The sequence below is a fragment of the Littorina saxatilis genome, linkage group LG1 (genome assembly GCF_037325665.1).
Source record: "Littorina saxatilis isolate snail1 linkage group LG1, US_GU_Lsax_2.0, whole genome shotgun sequence".
Lineage (NCBI taxonomy): Eukaryota > Metazoa > Mollusca > Gastropoda > Littorinimorpha > Littorinidae > Littorina > Littorina saxatilis.
Genome location: NC_090245.1, coordinates 53968229 through 53992226, shown reverse-complemented (window position 1 = coordinate 53992226; position 23998 = coordinate 53968229). Strand labels below are relative to the sequence as shown.

The following is a 23998-nucleotide window of genomic DNA, read 5'->3' as shown; positions in this document are numbered from 1 at the left end:
AACTCGATTAATAACAAGAAGAAATAGAAGTTAAGTTAATTACAATACAATGTATATAATTAACATGTCAAACAGTTAAAATGCATTATGAATATCAAGCAATGATGTATTATTATCACATAATTATTTACTTGTTTCCAAGAGAAACAGCATATACATTTCTTTGAAGGAAGTTTCACTGAATTGCATTTTAACCCCTTCACTGCCCACCCCGTATGTATTACGTGGTCATTTTTGGTTTGTCCTATGCCCATACACGTACTAGCACTTTTCAGGACATTAATTTTGTGAAAACGAAATGGGAGGTAACCACTGTCCAACTTCTTGATGGGGTTTAAACACTGTTCTTTCCCATTGACCAGCAATACCAAAATGCTAATATACTGTGGCAGTGAAGGGGTTAATTAAATCAGGAATGGAGTTCCACAATAAGGCGCCAGAATAAGAAAGACTTGATTTGTAAAGGTCAATTCTAGGGGTTGGGGTAATTAATTTGTTTAGTTTTATTGAATTATTCAGTTTGAAATTTGAGGCAATGAATGTAGGTGCATTCCCTGACATAATTCTATGCATCATTACACCTTTGTTATAGATGAATCGTGATTTGATAGGAAGAATCTTTAATTTTTTATAATCAGACATAGAGAGAGATGCATTTTTTAAAAGAATTAATTTTACAGCTCGTCTATGTAAAGAGCACAAGTGTTTCAAAGTGTTTGCACTTGCAGAGTCCCACACTGTGGACGCATAATCAATAGTTGATTGAATATATGCCTGAAAAAACAGTTTCCGTGTGCGTAGGTCTAGAAAGTGTTTAATTTTTGATAACTGATATATTTTTTTAGAAGTATTTTTACAAAGTGTATCTAAATGTTTTGACCAAGACAGATTATTATCAATGGACATTCCCAAAACCTTATGGTTATCAACTTCAGTTACATCTTGATTTTGTATTTGTAGTTTAGGAAATTTTGATGATAGATTTTGTCGTTTTTGTCTAGTGGTTAGAAGCATGCATTTAGTTTTATTTGGGTTCAGTGACATATGGTTTAGTTCTGACCATTCCAGCAATCGATCAATGTTTTCTTGGAGGACTCTTGCTAGCTCACTTAGATCTTTGTGAGCGCGAAAGAGAGCAAAAGCGAGACAGAGACAGAGAGGGGGGGGAGAGAAAGAGAGAGGGGGGAGAGAAAGAGAGGGGGGGGGAGAAAGAGAGAAGAGAAAGAGAGAGGGAGGGAGAGAGAGAGAGAGAGAGAGAGAGAGAGAGAGAGAGAGAGAGAGAGAGAGAGAGAGATCCATCCATCCATCCTAACAGCCGCTTCAAGACGTTTTGCTCTTGGCAGATTATACGTTTGCGATGGAAATGTATTCCTCCGAATCAGTCAAACAGTGTCAGTGCTTTCTCCATAGCGTCGCCTCGCACTTGCTGGTTCTCTTCTTTAAACGAGAAATCGGAGAAGATAGTCGGAAAGGGGAGAAGAAAAGCCAGCAACTGTTGAGGGTCTTTACTGTGAGAGTCTCCTCCCGAAAAAAATCAGTAGTGGTGTATTTGTTTTTCTTTTTTTCCTCTGCTAATAGCCTTTTTTTAAATTTTTTTAAATTTTTTTTTACCCAATACGAGAAATGTTTCCAAAGGCTGCAATAATCATTATTTGCTCTGAGGATGTTGCGCAAGAATTTTGCTATTGTTATGGTTCAGATAACTTTCAGTTCAGAAAGGATGTGCTGTAGTGTACACGGCCCTGAACGGTCTCGTGTTTACAAGAAGGAAGATTGCGTTCTTAACTATTTTGTTGGTCTTGTCAAAGACGGTCTCTGCCTGTCCGTCTGTGCGTGTGTCCGTCTGCTTCTATCTCTCTATCAATCTCTGTCTGTCTCTGTCTCTGTCTCAATCTGTCTGTCTGTCTTTCTCTCTCTCTCTCTCTCTCTCTCTCTCTCTCTCTCTCTCTCTCTCTCTCTCTCTCTCTCTCTCTCTCTCTCTCTCTCTCTCTCTCTCTCTTGGATTGAGCAGCAGGTCGGTAATAAAACTGGCTTTTTGAAGATGCTTAAGCACCGTTTGCTCGATTGCTATCAACAAGACTGGCATGCAAAGTTATTTGATAGTGAACGATTTGTGACCTATCGAAGCTTCAAAACTATTTTACAGTATGAACATTACTTATCAAGTTTGCATATTAGACGTTATAGAGACGTTCTGGTCCGATTTAGAGTTGGCATAAACGACTTGTATTGCAACAGGCACAGATACAATGTAAATAGACGATTGGAATTATGTCCCTTGTGTGGTCTGGCGGAGGAGGATGAAATTCATTTCATCTTCGCCTGCCAAGCCTATTCAAATATAAGACAACAGTTTTCTTTAAACATTCTATTCAATAATTGTTTGAGAGCTAGAAATTTTGTCAACTTAATGAATATTGAAAATCAGGAAATGCTGGCATCATTTATTTTTGATTGTTTAAAACTTAGACAAGAGCTGATTGCAAATCCTGAACAATAGCAGAAAAGGCGACAACTTAACTACATTATTTAACCGGCTATGGCCGTCATTGTAATGTACATATTATATAATATCACAATTACTTTTTCTGATGGACTAGATAGTCCACCAGTATTACATTTATGTTTGTCCTTGACGTTGTTTTTGCCACGTTTTTTCCCCCCATTGCAAGGGGCATGTTGCCTAAATGCAATAAACTCGTTAATCGTTAATCTCTCTCTCTCTCACACTTTGTCAGCGCTAGTGTCAAACGTGTGTCAGTGTCTATGTCTGTCTGTCTGTCTGTCTGTCTGTCTGTCTGTATCTCTCTCTCTCTCTCCCTCTCTCTCCCTCTCGCTCTCTCTCTCACTCTCTCTCTCTCTCTCTCTCTCTCTCTCTCTCTCTCTCTCTCTCTTTCAGCGCCAGTGTCAAACGTGTGTCAGTGTCTCTGTCTGTCTGTCTGTCTGTCTTGTCTCTCTCTCTCTCTGTCTCTCTCTGTCTGTCTGTCTGTCTCTCTCTGTCTCTCTTACAAAACAGTGTCAGTGCTTACAAAAATTACAAAAATATGTTCAAAAATATGAATTGCAAAAATATGTTCTTTATTGCATGGATTATGTGGAATTTATGTTGCGATTTTCCATCATCATCATCAACATCATCATCATCATTATCAAATCATCATCATCATCATCATCATCATCATCATCATCATCATCATCTTCATCATCATCATTTACACCATATAATCATTGTAAGCATTATTGTAAACGTTGGTATTGTGTGAATTTTACCGTCGATCACTTTACATGTGTAACCTCAATTAACATGTTGCATGTTTCGCTTTTGATTTGTATGTTGCTTACTTTGTCATTTTGTTGTTTGTGTTTATTTGCTTGTTTGCTTACTTGTCGATTGTTTGCTGGGTCGTTCGTTTAATTTGTTTATTTGTCATGTTGCTTTACTTGTTTATCATTTATTAGACATTTGTATTAGAAGTAAGGACCGGTTGTAAGAAAAGGCGTCGCCTTAAACCTCTATCATTGAAAAATAAAGTTCCATCATCATCATCATCATCATCATCTCTCTTTCTCACTTTCTCACCGCCAGTGTCAAACGTGTGTCAGTGTCCCCCTTTCTCTCTTTCTCTCAGAACAGGTTGAAAGATCGGGCACCCTATCCTTATGTATTCCAGATCAACCAATCTCTCTCTCTCTCTCTCTCTCTCTCTCTCTCTCTCTCTCTCTCTCTCTCTCTCTCTCTCTCTCTCTCTCTCTCTCTCTCTCTCTCTCTCTCCCCCCATTTCCTAAACATGCTCTCTCTTTGCCTTCGAATTCCCAAATATTAAAATCGCATTACTAGTCGTTATCGTGATAGAGTGCAGAGCAGACGGAGACTGACTGTCCATTTGCATCAGGTAATATAATCAGTCACTTCCAACAGGTCTATTATGTAAGGGGTCCATAGGGAGCCGTTCAGCCTCAAACGTCACTAAAAATGTGCATCGTTTTGTCTCACTAGTCTAAAATTTTGCATTTGTAACCACGTTGGCGCCTATACAGTGAATGATAGAAGGTCGCTCAGAACTGTGGGCATGTTCCCGGGGCTTTTCTGGCACTTTGCATTTATTTCTGAAATGGGTTGGTTGTCTGGGAGTTGTCGTTGGTACGTACCTCGATCTGGTATAACCTAAGTTTATTGTCACCTTTCCAAAGCGTTTGGCTGGAATACGTGTACTTAAAGGCACAGTAAGCCTCCCGTAAACCATCACAGAGCTCCCCGAGCGTCTAAATACAGTACAAGCATACTTCCATTTGAACGCTCACCGAACGGGAACATCCTGGCTGCTTTCTGTCGAGCGTGAGACATTTTCAAAGAATTTATTTTCGTAGACTTGTTCCGTTAACAACAACGGCGCCTCGTTTTTGCGCTAGACCTAACTTTTAAAATCTAAATAATAAATTGACAGCTTGTTACACAAACATTCTTTAATCATAAAAGAATTCGTTTTTCATCAAGACAAGATCAGAACAATTCGAAGTTGTGAAAGTTTAAAAAAAAAAAAGCCCGGAAGCAGGGTCACGCAAGGGTCGTAGCAGACGACGGCCGGTTTATCAGTGCAAATCGCCGTTCCTCTCAACAGTCAAAAGCCATCGCTAGAGTTCTTGTGAACCACAGCCGTTGTTTCGTGCATAAAAAAAACGTGCTATTGTAGATAAGCTCACGTCGAGTCGCATTCAAATGACTAACTATGACGACTGCATTGTGAAAAGGGAAAACTGGATCACACGGGTTCACGATGGCTCAGGGGTAAGATAAACCACGCAAAAATAAATTCTTTGAAAATTGTTCGCTCTTTACGGAGGGCACCTAGGATGTTCTCAATTGGTGAGTGTTTAAATGAAATGGTGTTTGTACTGTGTGTAAAAGCCTGACCGTATCTGTGATGGTTTACGGGAGGCTTACTCTGCCTTTAAGAATCAAGGTCAACCGAACTTGCTAGATTTTAATGAGGCGACGAATCCAAGGAGACCTATGCCATATGATTATGTCAGACAGAAGTGTAGGCCTATTCACCACCCCCCCCCCCCCCACACAAACAGACAGATACACACACACACGCACGCACACACACACACACACACAAACACACACGAATGGATTCTCTCTCCCTGTCTGCCTGCCTGTCTCTGTCTCTCTCTCAATGTGATTGGGAGTATCGCTAATATTTCGGCGGTATTCAGCTCAGTTTTGGAGTTCTCTGTTTGCAGTCAGCTTGTGGAGGCAGCAGGCATTTTATATGCAATTTCTCACTCTCTCAGATATATTGTCTGATGTTGTGAGTGTAAATGCTTGTGTCATGGGCAGAAACAAGTGTTTCCACCCTGGTGTTTTGTTTCGTTGCATTTGCACTTTCGACTTACATGTATTTTCTTTTATTTTAAGAAAAGCCAGTTTATAAAAGAAAAGACCAAGACGTCTCATGGCCGAATACATAACGAAATAGAACTTAATTTCAGAAAGTTAAAAGCTGTACAGATTAATAAAAAAAATTACTTCAGAAAGTTAAAAACTAAACAAATAGACACTATACGTAAGGCTAGGTATGTGTATTATAGGGTAGACCGATTTTACAAACAACAAACAGCCATTGACAATGAATTTGATTGTGTGTTGCAGTTATCCTGCCCCGCCTGGCAGCCATGGCTTCAGCCAACACCCAGATGGCGAACGAGACCAAGAGGGCCGACATCGCAAGACAGCTCTTTGACGCCTACAGTGCCATGTCCTGCTGCTGTATCCTTCGCAGTTATAGGCACACACGCACACACAAACACACACGCATGCACGCACACACACACGCACGCCGCACGCAGAAAAAAGATTCAGGAGGCGGAGAGCCGCTGTTAGTGTAGGGGGAATAAGTGGGGGATGGGTGCGGAGTGTGTGTGTGTTAGTTTGTATGTGTGTGTGTGTGTAAATATTTGATACCTTCAGAGCCATATCCTGTGTGTGTGTGTGTGTGTGTGTGTGTTTGCGCGTGCGTGTACCTCCCATATGTGTGCATGTGTCTGTCTTGCTCTCTGTCACTCTGCGTCTGTGTCTCTTTGTGTACGCCCCTGCCTGCTTTTCTATGTGTGTTTTCTGAAGATATTTTTGTCGTTTTCTGCTGTGTGACTTGGGTTGGATTTTGGATGTGAATGCTCGTTTTTCGATTGAGCTGATACCTCAGAATTGAAGCTCTTGCGCGTTTGTCAGAAATGTTCAACAAAATAAGATAAATTTTAAAAAATATTTCTTTTTGTTGTTGAAATGTTCAGTGTGGTTCCAGAATGAAATCCAGAAACAAAGATATGTATCAAATGTTTCATTAGCATTATACCCAGTAAATTGTCAATTTCTCCACAAGAAAGACCTTGACCTTCGCCCAGTCCTAAGCGAGCAGCTGATCCAGGAGGCCATGTTGCCAGGACTGAGGTGCCTCCGTCAGGACATGGCCGTCATCGCGTCAGAACATGAAGAGGTCGTGTCCTCCATGATCAGAGACTACGAGACAAAGCTCGACATGTCACGACCTGACAGGTGATTCCATCGTTTTTTTGCTTTTTTGTTTGTTCTTTTTACATTCAGTCAAGTTTTGACTAAATGTTTTAACATAGAGGGGGAATCGAGACGAGGGTCGTGGTGTATGTGTGTGTGTGTGCGTGTGTCTGTGTGTGTGTGTGTAGAGCGATTCAGACTAAACTACTGGACCGATCTTTATGAAATTTGACATGAGAGTTCCTGGGAATGATATCCCCGGACATTTTTTTCTTTTTTTCGATAAATGTCTTTGATGACGTCATATTCGGCTTTTTGTAAAAGTTGTCACTGTCACACCCTCATTTTTCAATCAAATTGATTGAAATTTTGGCCAAGCAATCTTCAACGAAGGCCGGACTTCGGTATTGCATTTCAGCTTGGTGGCTTAAAAATTAATTAATGACTTTGGTCATTAAAAATCTGAAAATTGTAAAAAAAAAAATTTGTTTAGGCCACAAAAAAATAGGTCTGTTTACGGTAACATAGGCTAAAAAAATAGGGTCGGTAGGTCGGGAATTTTTTTTTTTCTTCTTTTTTTTCTCCAAAAAACCATATTTTTACGTTATTTTGCAAAAAAAAACCAAGATTTTTTTATTTAATTTTTTTTTTCCCAAATGCCAAAAAAAAGTCTAGGGTCGCGCGAAAACAATAGGGTCGGTCGGGTTACCGTAAACAGACCTATTTTTTTTTTGGCCTTATTAAACGATCTAAATTTACGTTCATCTTATTCTTCATCATTTTCTGATTCCAAAAACATATAAATATGTTATATTTGGATTAAAAACAAGCTCTGAAAATATAAAAATTATGATCAAAATTAAATTTTCAAAATCAATTTAAAAACACTTTCATCTTATTCCTTGTCGGTTCCTGATTCCAAAATCATATAGATATGATATGTTTGGATTAAAAACACGCTCAGAAAGTTAAAACGAAGAGAGGTACAGTAAAGCGTGCTATGAAGCACAGCGCAACCGCTACCGCGCCAAACAGGCTCGTCACTTTCACTGCCTTTTGCACTAGCGGCGGACTACGTTCAATTTCATTTTGTGAGTTCCACAGCTTGACTATTTGTAGTAATTTCGCCTTACGCGACTTGTTTGTTCTTCTTTTTACATTTAGTCAAGTTTTGACTAAATGTTTTAACATAGAGGGGAGAATCGAGACGAGGGTCGTGGTGTATGTGTGTATGTGTGTGTGTCTGTGTAGAGCGATTCAGACTAAACTACTGGACTGATCTTTATGAAATTTGACATGAGAGTTCCTGGGAATGATATCCCCGGACGTGTTTTTCTTTTTTTCGATAAATGTCTTTGATGATGTCATATCCGGCTTTTTGTAAAAGTTGAGGCGGCACTGTCACACCCTCATTTTTCAATCAAATTGATTGAAATTTTGGCCAAGCAATCTTCGACGAAGGCCGGACTTCGGTATTGCATTTCAGCATGGTGGCTTAAAAATTAATTGATGACTTTGGTCATTAAAAATCTGAAAATTGTAAAAAAAACAATTTTTTATAAAACGATCCAAATTTACGTTCATCTTATTCTTCATCATTTTCTGATTCCAAAAACATATAAATATGTTATATTTGGATTAAAAACAAGCTCTGAAAATTAAAAATATAAAAAGTATGATTAAAATTAAATTTTCCAAATCGTTTTAAAAACTATTGCATCTTATTCCTTGTCGGTTCCTGATTCCAAAAACATATAGATATGATATGTTTGGATTAAAAACACGCTCAGAAAGTTAAAACGAAGAGAGGTACAGTAAAGCGTGCTATGAAGCACAGCGCAACCGCTACAGCGCCAAACAGGCTCGTCACTTTCACTGCCTTTTGCACTAGCGGCGGACTACGTTCAGTTTCATTCTGTGAGTTCCACAGTTTGACTAAATGTAGTAATTTCGCCTTACGCGACTTGTTTTATGTTGGTTTTGCTTTTTGACTCATATGAGTATTACGAGAGTGTCTACATAATTGTCAGTGAAAGACTGTCCGAACGATCAGCTGTAGTAGACTGAATTTCAAGGTCACAGCGGGATTAGAAGAAAAAAAATCGTTGTTTTCCTAACCTCGAGCTTTGACCTTTGATAAGTTTATGGCCAGCCCAAAACTGTGTGAAGTGAATGTGTTCGATCATTTGTTCTTCTTGTTTTGGAGTAACTTAATTACCATTAAATGACATTGGTTGGTTAGCAATCCGCTTGTTTTAGGACTGTTTTTTTCCTCAATCCTTTTAGATTTCATGTGTGAAGCAGTGGGAGAGGAGCGTGTTGCCTTAACTGTTAAACTGGATTACGGTGTAGATTTGCTCATGATACGTTTCCCCTGTGACTGGAGGCTGACTCACAAAGCTTGGCTTCTCTTGTCGTTTGTCACCTTTGGGGGAGCTATTTTTTTGTTTATCAGTGTTTCGCTATAATCTTTTTCACAAAAATATGGTGGGCATATCAGATGTTGAACCTTCTCTCAGGTCATGCAGTTGTGGAATTGAGTGTATCAGCGATTGGAAATGAGGTAGAGGAGTCTTCTATGCACCCTCTCCCCCTTCTACCTCTGTGTAGTCACGTGAGGTTTGGAGCTGGATATGAATGCACTTAAAATATGGCTTAGTGATCTTTTTAACAATATCTTCTTCTTCTTTTTTTCCAGGAGTGGCAGTGTGACTTCAGGCTCAGCAGAGGACATGAGGGCACGTGTGATGTCCCGTATCAAGGACACCAACATCTCCAATATCTTCACGCGCAAGAAATAGCCTCACCACTCTCCTCTCACCCAAATAGTCTTCGCTTACACTTGGAACTCAGACTTCTGTTGGGAAGACTCCAAACAGGACTGAGCATGGGCATGTACACAGGTTCAGGGCGGGTCTCTCTTTTTTGCCGAAAGAAGAGAAACCTGAAGCTTTGTTTGAAATTGCCACAGATATCGCATGATCGTAAGGCTCTGTCTGGAAGACCGAACCCTCACTGTTTTTACATTTAGTCAAGTTTTGACTAAATGTTTTAACATAGAGGGGGAATCGAGACGAGGGTCATGGTGTATGTATGTGTGTGTGTGTGTGTGTGCGTGTGTGTGTGTAGAGCGATTCAGAGTAAACTACTGGACCGATCTTTATGAAATTGGACATGAGAAATCCTGGGTATGATATCCCCGGACGTTTTTTTCTTTTTTTTCGATAAATGTCTTTGATGACGTCATATCCGGCTTTTTGTAAAAGTTGAGGCGGCACTGTCACACCCTCATTTTTCAATCAAATTGATTGAAATTTTGGCCAAGCAATCTTCGACGAAGGCCGGACTTCGGTATTGCATTTCAGCTTGGTGGCTTAAAAATTAATTAATGACTTTGGTCATTAAAAATCTGAAAATTGTAAAAAAAAAAAAAAATTTTATAAAACGATCCAAATTTACGTTCATCTTATTCTTCATCATTTTCTGATTCCAAAAACATATAAATATGTTATATTCGGATTAAAAACAAGCTCTGAAAATTAAAAATATAAAAATTACGATCAAAATTAAATTTTCGAAATCAATTTAAAAACTTTCATCTTATTCCTTGTCGGTTCCTGATTCCAAAAACATATAGATATGATATGTTTGGATTAAAAACACGCTCAGAAAGTTAAAACGAAGAGAGGTACAGTAAAGCGTGCTATGAAGCACAGCGCAACCGCTACCGCGCCAAACAGGCTCGTCACTTTCACTGCCTTTTGCACTAGCGGCGGACAACGTTCAATTTCATTCTGCGAGTTCCACAGCTTGAGTAAATGCATACCTGTCAAGTACTTTTGGCCTCTGACCATAGTAAATGGCATAAGAAACCATAGTTGGGGATCAAAAACCATAGTTAATGCGTGGATCAGGATGTGGTTAAACGCACAAATTCAACTTCTCACGCATACACACTAAACCAATCAGATTGGTTTTCACAAACTAAAAGTAAAACACATAAATTCCTTTCTACACAAACTGCTCTTTATTTACCACTAGCCTACATGTAATACATTTACACTGCACTCTTGTTCGTTCATTTTTTTTGTCACTTGTCACTTGTGTTCTTTGTTGTATTCATCTGTGCAAATCTTTGCTTTGTCAATCATGCTGCCAGTCACCTTAAAATCATGGCAGCATGCATCAGAGTTAATTTTGACCTGTAAGAAGGCAGTCAGTGTGTCAGCTCCCAGACTGTGATCCAGCACTTGAAGGTGTTGCAGGGTTTCACTGCCAAATGGAAATTTATTCAACATTTTCCTCACACAGGCCATGTAGAACTGGCGCACATCATGCCAGAACTTCTGTTGTGTGGCTGGTGCAAGCTCCTCCTCAGAAATGAATGAACGGCAGTCCATGCCAGCAAAAAAAAAAAAAAAAAAAAAAAAAAAAATTTATTTTTTTTAATGCTGAAAATGCGTATGGTTTGAGGTATACGACGTAGGACCCAAAAAACACCGAAAATCCGTAAGAATTACGCAGAATGCGTAGGACTTGACAGGTATGTAAATGTAGTAATTTCGCCTTACGCGACTTGTTGGCTCACGTAAGTGTAGCCTATGCGATGATAAACTTTGTCTGTCTGTGCGTGCGTGCGTGCGTGCGTGCGTGCGTATGTATGTATGTGTGTATGTCTGTGGTAGAAACTTTAACATTTCCGAGTCTATGGATTACGTCAGTCTCGGTCAAAAGTGTTCGACGTGTGTGATAGAAACTATTTGAAGACGTCACAGTATGACGTAAGAGGGTTAGACGTCACGCAAAGGAATTACTGAAAGTCTCGGTCATTGTTATTGTGAGCGGGCCGAGACTTCTTGGCAGATCCAGGGTCTCGCTTTCTTGCATAGTTTCACCTATGCTTACTGTGCGTGTGTGTGTGTGTGTGTGTGTGTGTGTGTGTGTGTGTGTGTGTGTGTGTGTGTGTGTGTGTGTGTGTGTGTGTGTGTGTGTGTATGTGTGACGGAGTGATTGAGTTTGTGTTACTGTTTGTCGATTTCTTACGTGAGCCTTGAAGGCTTCGCCTCTTGTTTTTATCTAGTGTTGGCGGGTGTATCCACAGCAAAACTATTTTCCTATCAAGCTCTCAGTGTACTTTTTTTTCTAAGCTGCGTTGTGTGAGCTAATATGCAACAAAGTAGGCCACAGATGTGCCATCTTTTGTAGCAGTTATGTAAGTGTTTTAGCCGTATAACAAAATGTGTCGTGTATATCTGTAATTGTTAACTTTTTTTAGAGTCATATGACAGTTAAAACATAGATTGTCGTAGCCGTGAACACAAAATAAGTCATGTGAAAATTTGTCAATGCAGTGTGACAGTAGAGCATTAGTGTCTTCGGCTATAACACAAAATAAGTCATGTGAATATACTTGTCAACATTTTTCAAAGCAGTGTGACAGTAGAGCATTAGTGTCTTCGGCTATAACACATAATAAGTCATGTGTACTTCTTAACCTTTCTGAAATAATCAGACAGGTGAGAATAGGGTGTCGAACCTGTAACATATTACATGTATGTCTGAAGTACACATAGTGTGTGTGTGTGTGTGTGTGTGTGTGTGTGTGTGTGTGTGTGTGTGTGTGTGTGTGTGTGTGCGTGTCGAAACTTTTTCAAAGTCTTGTGACAGTAGCACATTAGTGTCTTAAGCCCTATAACATAATAAGTTCTGTGTACTTGTTAACATTTCCTTCTGGTAATCAAACTACACTGAAAATAGGGTTTCAACCTTGTAACAAAATATATCTGAAATGCACATAGTAATATGTGTGTGTGTGTGGGTGTGTGTTTAATTTTAAATATTCCTTTTTTTCTAATTACAGACATTCAGTTGTTGGTCATACTTTGTTGGTGTTGTAATGCACGGAAACCACACTACATGTGCATGGTTATTCATGTCAATCTCATCCCTGTTAAGAAAGGTCACCTGCACTGAAGTGAAGTGGAGCATCCAGAGTTTTGTGTTCTGCATTACTGTCATGTTACACTATTACAGTGTTGTAATTACACCAGCTGCAATTTTTTTAAGTGCAAATAATCGATCATTCCAAAAAAGGATGCCAACGTTTGATCACTGTGGCATATATATGCTGGTTGTTATCCCTGGATTTGTCCTGCCAAGTGCAATGGAAGAGGCATTTAAAACTCGGTTGTAGTGAGCTATATTACTTATGTATATTTAACACTTTCTACCCCACCTATGTTTACCAAGTTATTTTTAGCCAAGACTAGCTGTGTTGCAGCAGGTCACTCAGAATTGAACTGTGTAGTAACTGTGTATCAATACGCTGGAATGCAGGCATTAGATGGACGTTACAGGAAGCGACTGAAGCTAACAGTCTGAACGGATATATCCGTACCTGGTCAGATAGTCATATGAGTGGGTATGGATATATATCCGTACCTGGGAGACAATGAGTTACATGTAATTCACTAATTGATTCATGAATCTGTTGTGCAGTTTGAAATGAGACACATTACTTATCTGTTGTGCAGTTTGAAATGAGACACATTACTTAAACTACTTAGAAAAGTAACCTGTTGTGCAGTTTGAAATGAGACACATTACTTAAACTACTTAGAAAAGTGTCATTTGTATGCTTTCGTGCTTTGGGTTGTTTGTGTGTGTACCTGTTTTTTGAGACACTTCATTCTGAAGGTATTTTCATTTGTATAGAGAGTAGGGGTTGTAAAATGTTTGTATACTCTTAGCACGTTTGTGAGTGCTTTTTTCACTCCAGTGGTTGTGCTTTTATTATCATTGATGATTTGTACAGTGTACGCTTTAAGACAATTGGCGGCGTCAGAAAATTGTTAAACAACATATCATTATGCACATGAAATATACAACTTGAGGTAGGACAATGCTCAAGGGTGATATGATATATCTCAGCCTTAGAATTCTATATTTTGTTCATAATAACCTTAACTGTTCATGTAGCGCCACTTTTGTGTAACATGTTTTTAGGGTAAGGTGTGTATTCAATGAAAAGGTCACACAAGTTATTTGGACAATATCTGTTGCTTGATCCTTATGCGATATTTACATCCACAATTGATGCTTTATTTTGGTTTTGTCTTTCTTTTCAGTGTGCATATATATACTACCATTTACACTCTTGAAAACTATTTCACAGATTTCTTAGGGCAAAGTACGATTGAATTGCCTTCATTTGGTCCATTATAAGGCTGAAAGTCCACTTCCTAGATCATAATAGTTAATGGTTGATTGTTATTGGTTCCTTTTTAGAGTATGTATTGGATTCATTTTTTAATGTCCATTAGTTACATTTGGCTTGTTAATTCACCTCCTATGCCTTTTCATATCGTTCAGATAGTCACTGAAATAGTTACTAAAGATGCCTTCCTTTTTACTGAAGTTTACATGACATTTCAAGCCTCCAGTATAATACAAAAAACAAACACCCACTATCAATAGGAAAAGACGGACATGTGTTTAGCATGAAACACTTGTAAAGAGTTTAACAGCTCAGCTGTTTAAAAGAAGAAAAAAGAACAATGTGAGGGGTACACTGTAGCTGATGGCAAATCGGTTATTATGATGACCATTTACGGTTAGTTAACAAATCATGAAGATTCCTACTCATCATAGTTATAGCAGTCAAGCCAGCGAATCGTACCTGCACCTGTCGAAATGGTTGAATGCTCATGTGATCATGTTAAAGCTAAGGGTCAGTTGATGGACTGACAAGAGGCTATCCATAAGATGTGATACTAACAGGGTGTATGTTGTGGGTGTCTGTGTACAGGTTTACCATGTATGAGATGTGCTGCAAGAACGTTGAGAATGTTGGCTTGACATACTTTAGAAAATCGTTATGTATATAAAACATTGGTCTCATATACCTTTGATAAACATTGCTGGAATCTCATTTTGTTCTGACATAGGTCAACATTCCAAAGTTCACAGCTTAAAACTGTTTGTTTGATTTGTGTGTAAATCCAATTTTTCTGACAAAAGAAAAAATAATTATAAACAACTTTAATCTGTTAATCAGTGACAGCATTTTTCCTCCTTCAGACAGCATGTTTCTATGTTCCATAATCATGTGAGCAGAAATTCACTACGGAATGCAAAAAATAAGTACATTTTGAGAAATTACTATTTAACATTCTTACACAAATTCCCTTGGACATGAGATCCTGCTTTAACTTGACCTTTGTGTTTGTACATGTACTTTTAGAAACAAATTTTTGATGTATAGTCCTGCACTTCATTTGAAGCACTGATTGTCATGATATCTAGGCAGATGGACTGACTAAAGTCACTGCGTAAACAACTGAAACACTTGTGACTTTTCTACCCTGAGGGTTTTAATATTTTGCTCCTAACGAAATGTTGATATGATTTTTGTTGTAAGTAACATGTTAAGTAATCTTGTACACCGTCCATTTTTACACCTCAAGGCACACTGCTCCTTTGTGTTTTGGTAACCACACATCTGGAGTTAAGTGGTATTTATCTATTATGAGTATGTAAATAAGAGTATCTTCTTCTTCTTAGGTCAAGGGCTTCTTCTTCTTCTTCTGCGTTCGTGGGCTGAAACTCCCACGTACACTCGTGTTTGTTGCACGAGTGGAATTTTACGTGTATGACAGTTTTTTACCCCGCCATTTAGGCAGCCATACGCCGTTTTCGGAGGAAGCATGCTGGATATTTTCGTGTTTCTATAACCCACCGAACTCTGACATGGATTACAGGATCTTTTTCGTGCGCACTTGGTCTTGTGCTTTGCGTGTACACACGGGGGTGTTCGGACACAGAGGAGAGTCTGCACACAAAGTTGACTGAGAAATAAATCTCTCGCCGAACGTGGGGACGAACTCACGCTGACAGCGGCCAACTGGATACAAATCCAGCGCGCTACCGACTGAGCTACATCCCCGCCCAGGTCAAGGGCTGAAACTCCAACGTTCACTCATGTTTTTGCACAAGTGGGTTTTTACGTGAATGACCGTTTTTACCCCACCATTCAGGCAGCCGTACGCCGCTACCGGGGGAAGCCTGCTGGGTATTTTTGTGTTTCTAAAACCTACCGAATTCTGACATGGATTACAGGATCTTTTCCGTGCGCACTTGGTCTTGTGCTTGCGTGTACAGGCACTAGCAGGTCTGCACATAAGTAGACCTGGGAGATCGGAAAAATCTCCACCCTTAACCACCAGGCGGCCACAGTCGGATTTGAACTCGCGACCTTCCGATTAGAAGGCCGATGTCTTATCCACTAGGCCGCTGCGCCCGTTTATATAAGAATATGATAGTGTCACAGTTGAGGAGAGGAAAAATAGAGAGAACTTTTCAAGCTTGTAAAAGTAGCTTATTAGAAAGGGTGTCATGATAACGCATAATTGTTAAAGTTTCTTCTATTTTCTTTGGGTCACCAGGGTTAAATGTAAACAATATATTTCGCTGTTGACCAAAATTATGGCAGAATATTCTGAGAACATATTCAGAAGGTCTTGTTTTTTTGTATCAAGCTAACTCTCCTTTAAATAGCTTCATAGACTGTGCTGAAATGAAGGTTTAGCTCACAAGGATTTGTGTGTGTGTGGTCTTTTCTCTCTATTTCTTATTGTTTATGCAATACTCTCGGCTTATTTAATTATAAGTACAGCAGAAACAATTAAAGATTCTTCATCTATCACAAGCAGCATTCTTAAATTTGTTGTGCAAGAAAAGCATGTTACGACAACTGAGAGGGTCTCATTTGATATAGATATACAACCACCGAGATACACACATGCACCCCTGCCCTTGCTTTTATTGTAAACACAAAATTAAAGCATTTTGTAAAAACATATGTAAAAATGTTTTTTGTGTGCCCCCCCCCCCCCCCTACCTTTCTGTCTATTTAGTCTTTGATGTGACAATTGCACTTCAAGTAAAACGTGGAATGGGAATATCAAATGAGACTCTTTCAATTTACAGGTAATTGTGTTTTTGTTATTTTCTGTGTTTACAGTCAAGTTGTACAGCTTACAAAGACTCAATATCCAACCACTTTGTGTAGTATATTATTGAAATCAAATATCACAGTCAAATGATACAGTTCCTGGAACATATCAAAATCAAGTCAAGAACACCATGCACTAGTGCATGGAATTCAAGGGAGATAATAAACAAAGGAGCTCCATACAATACAATATTTGTGTTACCTCCCAGCAAACTGAAACGAATCTCCCTTTAATAAATGATGTACACTGTTACATGTATCAGAAGTCCTTCTCATCAAACTAAATGTGTTCTGTACAACTATGCCACATGTACACACCCATGTCAAACACGCACACACACTAGCTGTTACTGGTAGCTGACGCAGTCTCCGTGTGGCTGTCGTTTCAATTCGTTCCCACCCCCCATATCCCGGTCTCCTCCTCAACTATTCCAACTATATTGTCATGGACATATCTGCATCGAAAGCATAAAGATGGCAGCATTTATTTGTCATTAATGAAAAAAAAATTGTGGGCCCTGCTAACTTGCTGGTACATGTACAGTAGTTGATGTCGCTGCTCGTAATTGGTTGCCATGGTGACGCTGGAGATGCACTCGCAGGGTGCTGTTCTGAGCTGTGGCGTAGGTACAGAAGTTGCATTGGAAAGGCTTTTCTCCTGAAACATACAGCGTTCACTTTAGCTGAAAATTAGTTTGTTTCGTCCATTGGTTCTCTCACAATTTAGTAAAAGCATAATTTTTGTTCTGACATTATTTGATTTGCTTGTCAAATAGAGAATAGCTTTTTTTTTTAAGCTTTCACAAAAGAAAATCCAAGTCATTTGGTACGCTGGTTTAAAAAATATAATACATGTGCATGTAAACAGTTAAAGACCGAAAATGTTATGGACCTGGAAGTAGTACAAAATTTGGCTTGAAATCTAGAACCAGGATGGATGGTGTTGAAAGCGTTATGGCTCAGAAATAATAATTGTTCACTGTATCATAATTAAATCACAAGCACATGCCATGGATGACTAAAACATGCACTGTAAGAATGATAATAAAGATCAATAATTTACCTTCACACAATACTTTTAGCATCTGAATCTATCTAAATCTACCACTGTAATGCTTTTTACAGTGGGCAATATATGTTCTGAACTCCTAGCTAAGAGAAAACTAAGAACCTCCTAGTCAAGGAGGCTTCAAATAAAGCTAACAGCCAAACTCTGAATGTTAGAAATGTTACGATAGATTTCGTGAAGGGAGAATTCTTCAGGGAACAAAAGAAAAAGATTCTTCTTAGCTTCTTCATTTCATATCAGCCATTTCATTCAACAAAAGGAAGGTAGACTAGACTCGTACAATACAAAAATGTGAATGAAAATGAAAACACTAATAAGCAATAGCATATACTCATATTGCTCAACTCACTGCACAATATATATATTTATCCCATGACCTGCCTCTTTGTCTCTGTTAGCTGTAGAGGGGATTATTCTGGATAATCCATCACAACCATATGGATTATCCATCACAACCGAGTCTCGATCTCACCTGTCATTGGTCATTGTCTTTGATCTCAGAGCACATTTGAATAATTTAGAGGTCATCTGCATATTTATCGTTAACTCGGGGACTACTTTTTTTCAGCAAAACGATTGAGATATTCTGCGGTATAAAAGTCGAACTGACGTTTGGCTAACGATCTACAAACATTATCATTGAAGAAATAAAGAAAACAACAAAGAATGTACATAATCTGTTTGGGTGAATAGAGCTGAGTGAAGATTATGAGTTGTCCGACGCGGTGAGACTGAGAGAGAGACAGAGAGCACGAGAGAGAGCGACAGAGACATACAGTGAATCAAGGCGCACAACTCTAGTAAAGTTGTCGTAACGAGGTACGCTTCATGGGCAACCGCTTAGATCAATCCCAAGAGCATCCTGATTCAAAATCTTGAGCGACAAAATAAAACTTACACTAAAACAGTATGCTTATAGTTTTGTTCATTTGTTATCGCTTTTAAAGCATTGATTGCTAAATATGGTTCAATAGAACAAGGCTGTCTCATCAGTCGTCTGCTACAGATCTGTCGTCTGCTGCAGGATCTGTCGTTTGCTATACATGTAGTATCTTCGGCTCAAGTTAACCAGCATGGAAATTGCCATTTTCAAAGTTGGTGATACTGTTAGAATAAAAGGTGGCGAAGAAGGTCGGATCTTGGACATACAGAGACCACTAGGTTACATGCGTTGCCGCATAAAAACAACTCGACAGTGGTGCGCCGTTGTCCCCCAGACAGATACCTAATGGCCTAAGACAACGACAGACATCAAAGTTAGGCTCACCTAAATCAGTAAGTGACGATTGAAGAAGTATATAGGTAATCCAAATTTGAACACTGAAGCACAAAGGCTCGAATAAGCACAAACTCAGCAATCATCATCATCGCTTGTAAAATCACACACGCGGTCTTTCGAATCCTGAACTCAGGTCAAACATGAGTTACTTCCCTTCGGGTATCATTCTCTCCCGTCGCTAGCTGTGAAGCGAAGATTATCAGAATGCGGTCTTTCGCAGTTTTGACGAATGCCAGCTCGGGTAACCGACTGAAACCGGCCGGTAACTGCACAGTATCAAATGCATTCAACGGCACAATCCTGGAAACAAAATGACAAAAGGGGACTCGTTTTGCACATGAATATCATGACACGATTTTCGGTGGCAGAAGGTTTGATGAGCAGTAAACAGGCACTCGCAGAGTTTGTGTCAAAAAGTTCGTTTTTTTAATGAAAACGTCGGAGTAATGGGATAAAAAGCTTACACACCTCGTCCTGAATATCGTGCATATTTTCCCTCGGGTCGATTTACAGGTATTACCTTGCCAGAGGCTCGGTAATACCTGAAAATCGACCCTAGGGAAAATATGCACGATATTCAGAACTCGGAGTGTGTAACCTATATTATATCCATTACATATATTTCATACCACTTGCAAAAGTAACAGCAGTTTTACACTGTAAAATGTAAAAACAAAAAAGTAACAGCAGTTTTACACTGTAAAATGTAAAAACAAAAACGTAACAGCAGTTTTACACTGTAAAATGTAAACAAAGACCACAAGAGAGTTGGACGTACCTGTGTGAATTCTGTTATGAGCTTTCAAGTGGCTTCGCTCCACCGTTGAATACTCGCACTGATCACATTTAAAGGGTTTCACACCTGAAATAAAAAAAATGTTCAGGCTGTCTTACAAATATGAAATAATGACACACACACACACATGCAAACTATACGGTATACCAAGTATATTTTGACTGTACGTTTTGTGCCCATCCAATAGATCCCCCCCTCCTTCCCTTTTGCTCACAATAGTTAGTTTCCTCCACAACAGCTTTTATTGCATTTTAATACCTTAAGAAGTGTTATTATTCTACCAAGAACACTTTTTGTAAGGAACTCTCATGTAAAATTTCATAAAGATCGGTCCAGTAGTTTACTCTGAATCGCTCTACACACACACACGCACAGACACACACACACACACACACACATACACCACGACCCTCGTCTCGATTCCCCCCTCTATGTTAAAACATTTAGTCATAACTTGACTAAATGTAAAAAGACATACCTGTGTGTTTGCTCATGTGCTTCTTCAGATGGATGGGCTGGTTGAAGGCATGATCACACTGGTCGCATTTGTAAGGACGAGTTGTCGGGTAGCGACGCTTCTTCCCGCTGCCTGTCATTTTGTCGCTGCTACCCCCAGGGCTGCCTTGTGTAGGCTCTGTGCTGCTGGCTTCCCCGTTCACAGAAACTGGTGTCTCTGGTACCGCTATTGTCAGTCCATCGGTGCTGCTCTGGTCCAGGGAATCAAAGAGACGGCTGGTTGGAGACACGGCACTCAGGTCCAGGTGCTGAATGTCCATACTGGGTGACATGAACTGTGTGGGTGGCTTTGAGCACGACATGTGAGCATGAGTTTCTGCTGGATTTGGAATGCCGGAAGTCACGTCAACAGAGGTAAAAGGGTTGCTCAACATCTGTAGGTTACCGGGAGGATAAACACTGGTCGGTTGCAGGAAGGCTGAAGCTGATGGTTGAGCGCGAGTATGTGAACTGTTCATGTCAGCCAGGGAGACCAGTGGAGCGCTTACTGCATTTTGCTGCTCAGACTCTTGCATTGAGACGGTGTAATCTCTGTGTGGCTGTCTTGCATGGCACAACAGCTCAGCTAAAATTTCTGCTGATTCTCTACTGGCATCAAAGGCTTGGTTCTGTGTGGCTGAAGAGGAAGAAAATGTTGAATTTTGATTTATATCCCCTTGTTTCTCCTTGGACTTGGCTGTCTCTGTTGGCTCTACAGTCACTGTTACTCCAGCATTTGCGATAACTGTTTTTCTGCTGGTTATGTTCTCCTTTTCTATGCTGTAGAGTTTTATTTTTTGTTTTCCATCTCCAGGTTCACAGTCTGAATCATCATCATCAGTAGAAGCTTTGTCGTGTTTTTTCTCACGATTCTCTCTGCTGATTCCTTCTCTTTCCTCCTCTTCTTTTTCCTCCAATTCTCCTTCTACTTCACAAACATCAGTGTTCTTCACATGGATAACTTTTCCTCTCGCAGTCTCACATCTCAGCACACACTGGGCTTTCCTCTTATGAGTTGACTTGGATGTTGTGTCTCCTCCACCTTTCCTCCTGCAGGACCTTGAAAGGCTTGACTTTGACTTGTGACTGAGTAAAACACGCCCCCGGAAGCCTGCAAGTGTTTTCAAGGCGCTCTGTTCCATGTCTGCAGAGTCATGTTCCTGCATGTGCCTGGTTCTTTTCTTGGGTACCACGGAACTGCAGCACTTTTTGGGCTGTTCTTTCTTAGATGGTGGGTTGATGGTCACCTTACAGGCTTGCCCATTGCAGCAGATGGTTGTACCTTCCGACGCTGCCAGTTTTGCGCAAGCCACAGGCAGCTCTTGCTTCACTGATGGAGACGTGCTGACATCAGTTAATGTGTGCGTAATGTTTGTAGAGGGGTGACTCTCTGAAAAGGTACTACCTGAGTTGACAGCATTTCCTGATCCTGACCTCCCTTCACCAGAGCAGAAGCTAGCAGGAGCTGCAGTGAAGGTTGACAAGGTGTTCTGTTGACCCTGAGCCAAGAAATCATGCTGGGAAGACACTGGCGACCTCTGAATAGCAATATCCATGTCATGACTGGACTGAACATGCTGAAGAAGGCCTCGCGCTGTATGGAAGTCTCGCCCACACTGCATGCACGACAGCACTGGATAGTTTAGCACTGTTCAAAGAGAGATTGAAGAAGAAAATGTCACTTAAAATTGAGAATACAACTAACATATATGCTGTTTTTATATCCAAACAACAATCCCCCACCCCCCCCCCCCCCCCCCCCCAAAAACAACAACAACAACAACAACAACAACAAAATGGTTGGACAAATTACCTACACAGAAAATTAAAACACACACAATGAGAAAGAGTGGATACAAGACCTAACAAGCGAACAAGCAAAGAAAGGATAGACAAATATAAAACAACAGCAACAACTACTTACACACACTTTACAGATTTTATACATGTATGGGTATATATACCTGTATCCTGTCGCGATATAACCTGCGTGGTTGAAAACGACGTTAAACACCAAATAAAGAAAGAAATATACCTGTATCAGGCAGCAAGGTGTTGTAGCTCTGGCCATACAGGGAATGGAGACATGATGTCTTATGGATAATGAAGTCATCAATTTTGGACAGGGGAAACTCATCAGAACATTTTCCGCAGGTCAGGAAGTCCGGATACATCTCTTAGCCTGCAACCTGAAAACAGAAGGATTTCCACCATAAGACTACCTCTGCTGTTAAACCTCATTTTCGCAGTCATTTTCTTCAAAGTCACTAAATTTACTTCCATTTAAAGACTGACTCCCTCTGTTTTCAGACCTACATTTCTCAGATTTGAGGAGGTCTTTAAACAGGTATCACGTACTGAAAATAAGCACAACAGTACACGGACGGCATTTGCTTTTTTCAAGTGCGGACGTAGACTTATTGTAGCTGTCAGATCAACTTACGTACGTACATAGTATACTGCGTTAAAAGCGTCTTTGAATTGTTTCACATCATGGATATAGTCTACAGAGTTGTAACAGAAAATAATCTACACGAAAATAGCACTTTGCCGAAAGGACGGCCAGCTGAGTCAATGACATGACAGCAACAGGACACAGGGTTGACTCAGAAACCACCTGCGACTTTCACTTCAGTCTTCAGTGTCCCGTCTTGCTGATCAGGCGCTGATTTAGAAATACGATTCTGATTGTCTGTTTCGTCAATGCGGCTGTCAATGAGTGGAAACTGGTGGAAGTAAACATGTTACCTGTTTGGGCAGATCACAGGAAGATTTCATTTGTGGCTATCGAATTCGCACGGTCCGCTCAACGACCAAACACACGGCTCTAATGTGAAACGCAAACTCATGAGGGCCGTGTGCAAAGTCGATGTCACGCTTGATCAACTTGAGGTAAAAGCAAGAAAAACACACCTACCAAGGACAGTAAGCTCGAAACACTTCAAGCGAAGCTGCAACATGATATTGTAGCAGTAGCAAATGCCATGTGATTCGCATTTTGCGAAGGAATTACTGAAACAGCACGCCATTTCTTCTGCTTCACGTATCGCCGGAAGTGTTTCGCGTTTTAGTGTCGTCTGCTCGAGCTAACAAACTGAGCATGCGCGAATAAACATTACGAGGGGGGTAATCCGGGCTCGACTTGTTAAACTCATTGGTTCTTTCCCTTGGACCAGCGTTCACTCTGTCTGATTACACAGCTCACTGTCTTGTCGTTCCTCCGAAAACGGCGTATGGCTGCCTAAATGGCGGGGTAAAAAACGGTCATACACGTAAAATTCCACTCGTGCAAAAAACACGAGTGTACGTGGGAGTTTCAGCCCACGAACGCAGAAGAAGAAGAAGAAGAACTGTCTTGTCGCACGCTTTTTTCTTGTGGAGAAAAATATATACTGCAAGTGGACGTAAGACAAATCAAAACAAGCATTTCAAGGTTCCAGTGATGCTGTAGCCTCCGCTGGCAGACTTTACTATACTCGCACCTGAATTGCGACACTAGTGACTGCAAATGATGTCGACAACAGGTAAGAAGTTTTGCTTGGTTCTGCTGCAGCACACGAAAAAGCACATTGTCACAATTTTAATAAGAAATATTGAAAATAAAAATACAAGAAAGGTAAGTAACAATACAGACAGAACAAAACATTCATAAGAACTTCGACTTATCTGTATTTACATGTTACAAAACAAGATACCCAAGAAATAGTTCACATATATTATGAACCAATAAACAAAATAACGCTAATGACGATGCTGTTTGTGCTGGTGTCTTTTCAACAACAAAAACTTACGTACTATCCTTCCTTTTTCTTTCCTCTCCAACTTCTCTA

General features: G+C 39.9%; 2 protein-coding genes and 1 long non-coding RNA gene across 4 annotated transcripts in view; 2 read left to right on the top strand and 1 right to left on the bottom strand.

The window, feature by feature from the left end:
- Positions 1-11514, top strand: part of LOC138974041 (RAB11-binding protein RELCH homolog) — a 140443-nt gene extending 128929 nt beyond the window's left edge. The window contains exons 24-26 of the mRNA XM_070346749.1: positions 5657-5773; positions 6409-6559; positions 9216-11514. Of these exons, the coding sequence (XP_070202850.1) occupies positions 5657-5773; positions 6409-6559; positions 9216-9318 (371 nt within the window). The 3' untranslated portion in view covers positions 9319-11514. The remainder of the gene's footprint in view (positions 1-5656; positions 5774-6408; positions 6560-9215) is intronic.
- Positions 11515-11583: 69 nt separating this feature from the next.
- On the top strand, positions 11584-16223 carry LOC138974047 (uncharacterized). Its single transcript, XR_011458275.1, has 2 exons — positions 11584-15079; positions 15468-16223. It is a non-coding gene; the product is annotated as an uncharacterized lncRNA (long non-coding RNA).
- A 351-nt stretch (positions 16224-16574) lies between these two features.
- On the bottom strand, positions 16575-23638 carry LOC138974005 (uncharacterized). Of its 2 annotated transcripts, none has more exons than XM_070346706.1 (5): positions 23086-23638; positions 22204-22357; positions 20152-21816; positions 19656-19739; positions 16575-17187 (listed from the first exon to the last, which is right to left on the bottom strand). In XM_070346706.1, exons 2-5 carry the CDS (start codon positions 22340-22342, stop codon positions 17051-17053), a joined length of 2025 nt encoding a protein of 674 aa, XP_070202807.1. In that variant the 5' UTR covers positions 22343-22357; positions 23086-23638; the 3' UTR covers positions 16575-17050. The 2 variants fall into 2 exon arrangements, with proteins under 2 accessions (XP_070202807.1, XP_070202796.1); XM_070346695.1 differs by lacking the exon at positions 23086-23638 and adding an exon at positions 22917-23055.
- Positions 23639-23998: the final 360 nt, after the last annotated feature.

Coding starts and splice junctions, on each gene's coding strand:
- LOC138974005 (XM_070346706.1), bottom strand. CDS start 22,342: ATGTATCCGGACTTCCTGACCTGCGGAAAATGTTCTGATGAGTTTCCC. Junction 21,817..22,203: donor CACCTTGCTGCCTGATACAG/GTATATTTCTTT, acceptor CTCTTTGAACAG/TGCTAAACTATCCAGTGCTG. Junction 19,740..20,151: donor GCACATGAGCAAACACACAG/GTATGTCTTTTT, acceptor TTTTTATTTCAG/GTGTGAAACCCTTTAAATGT.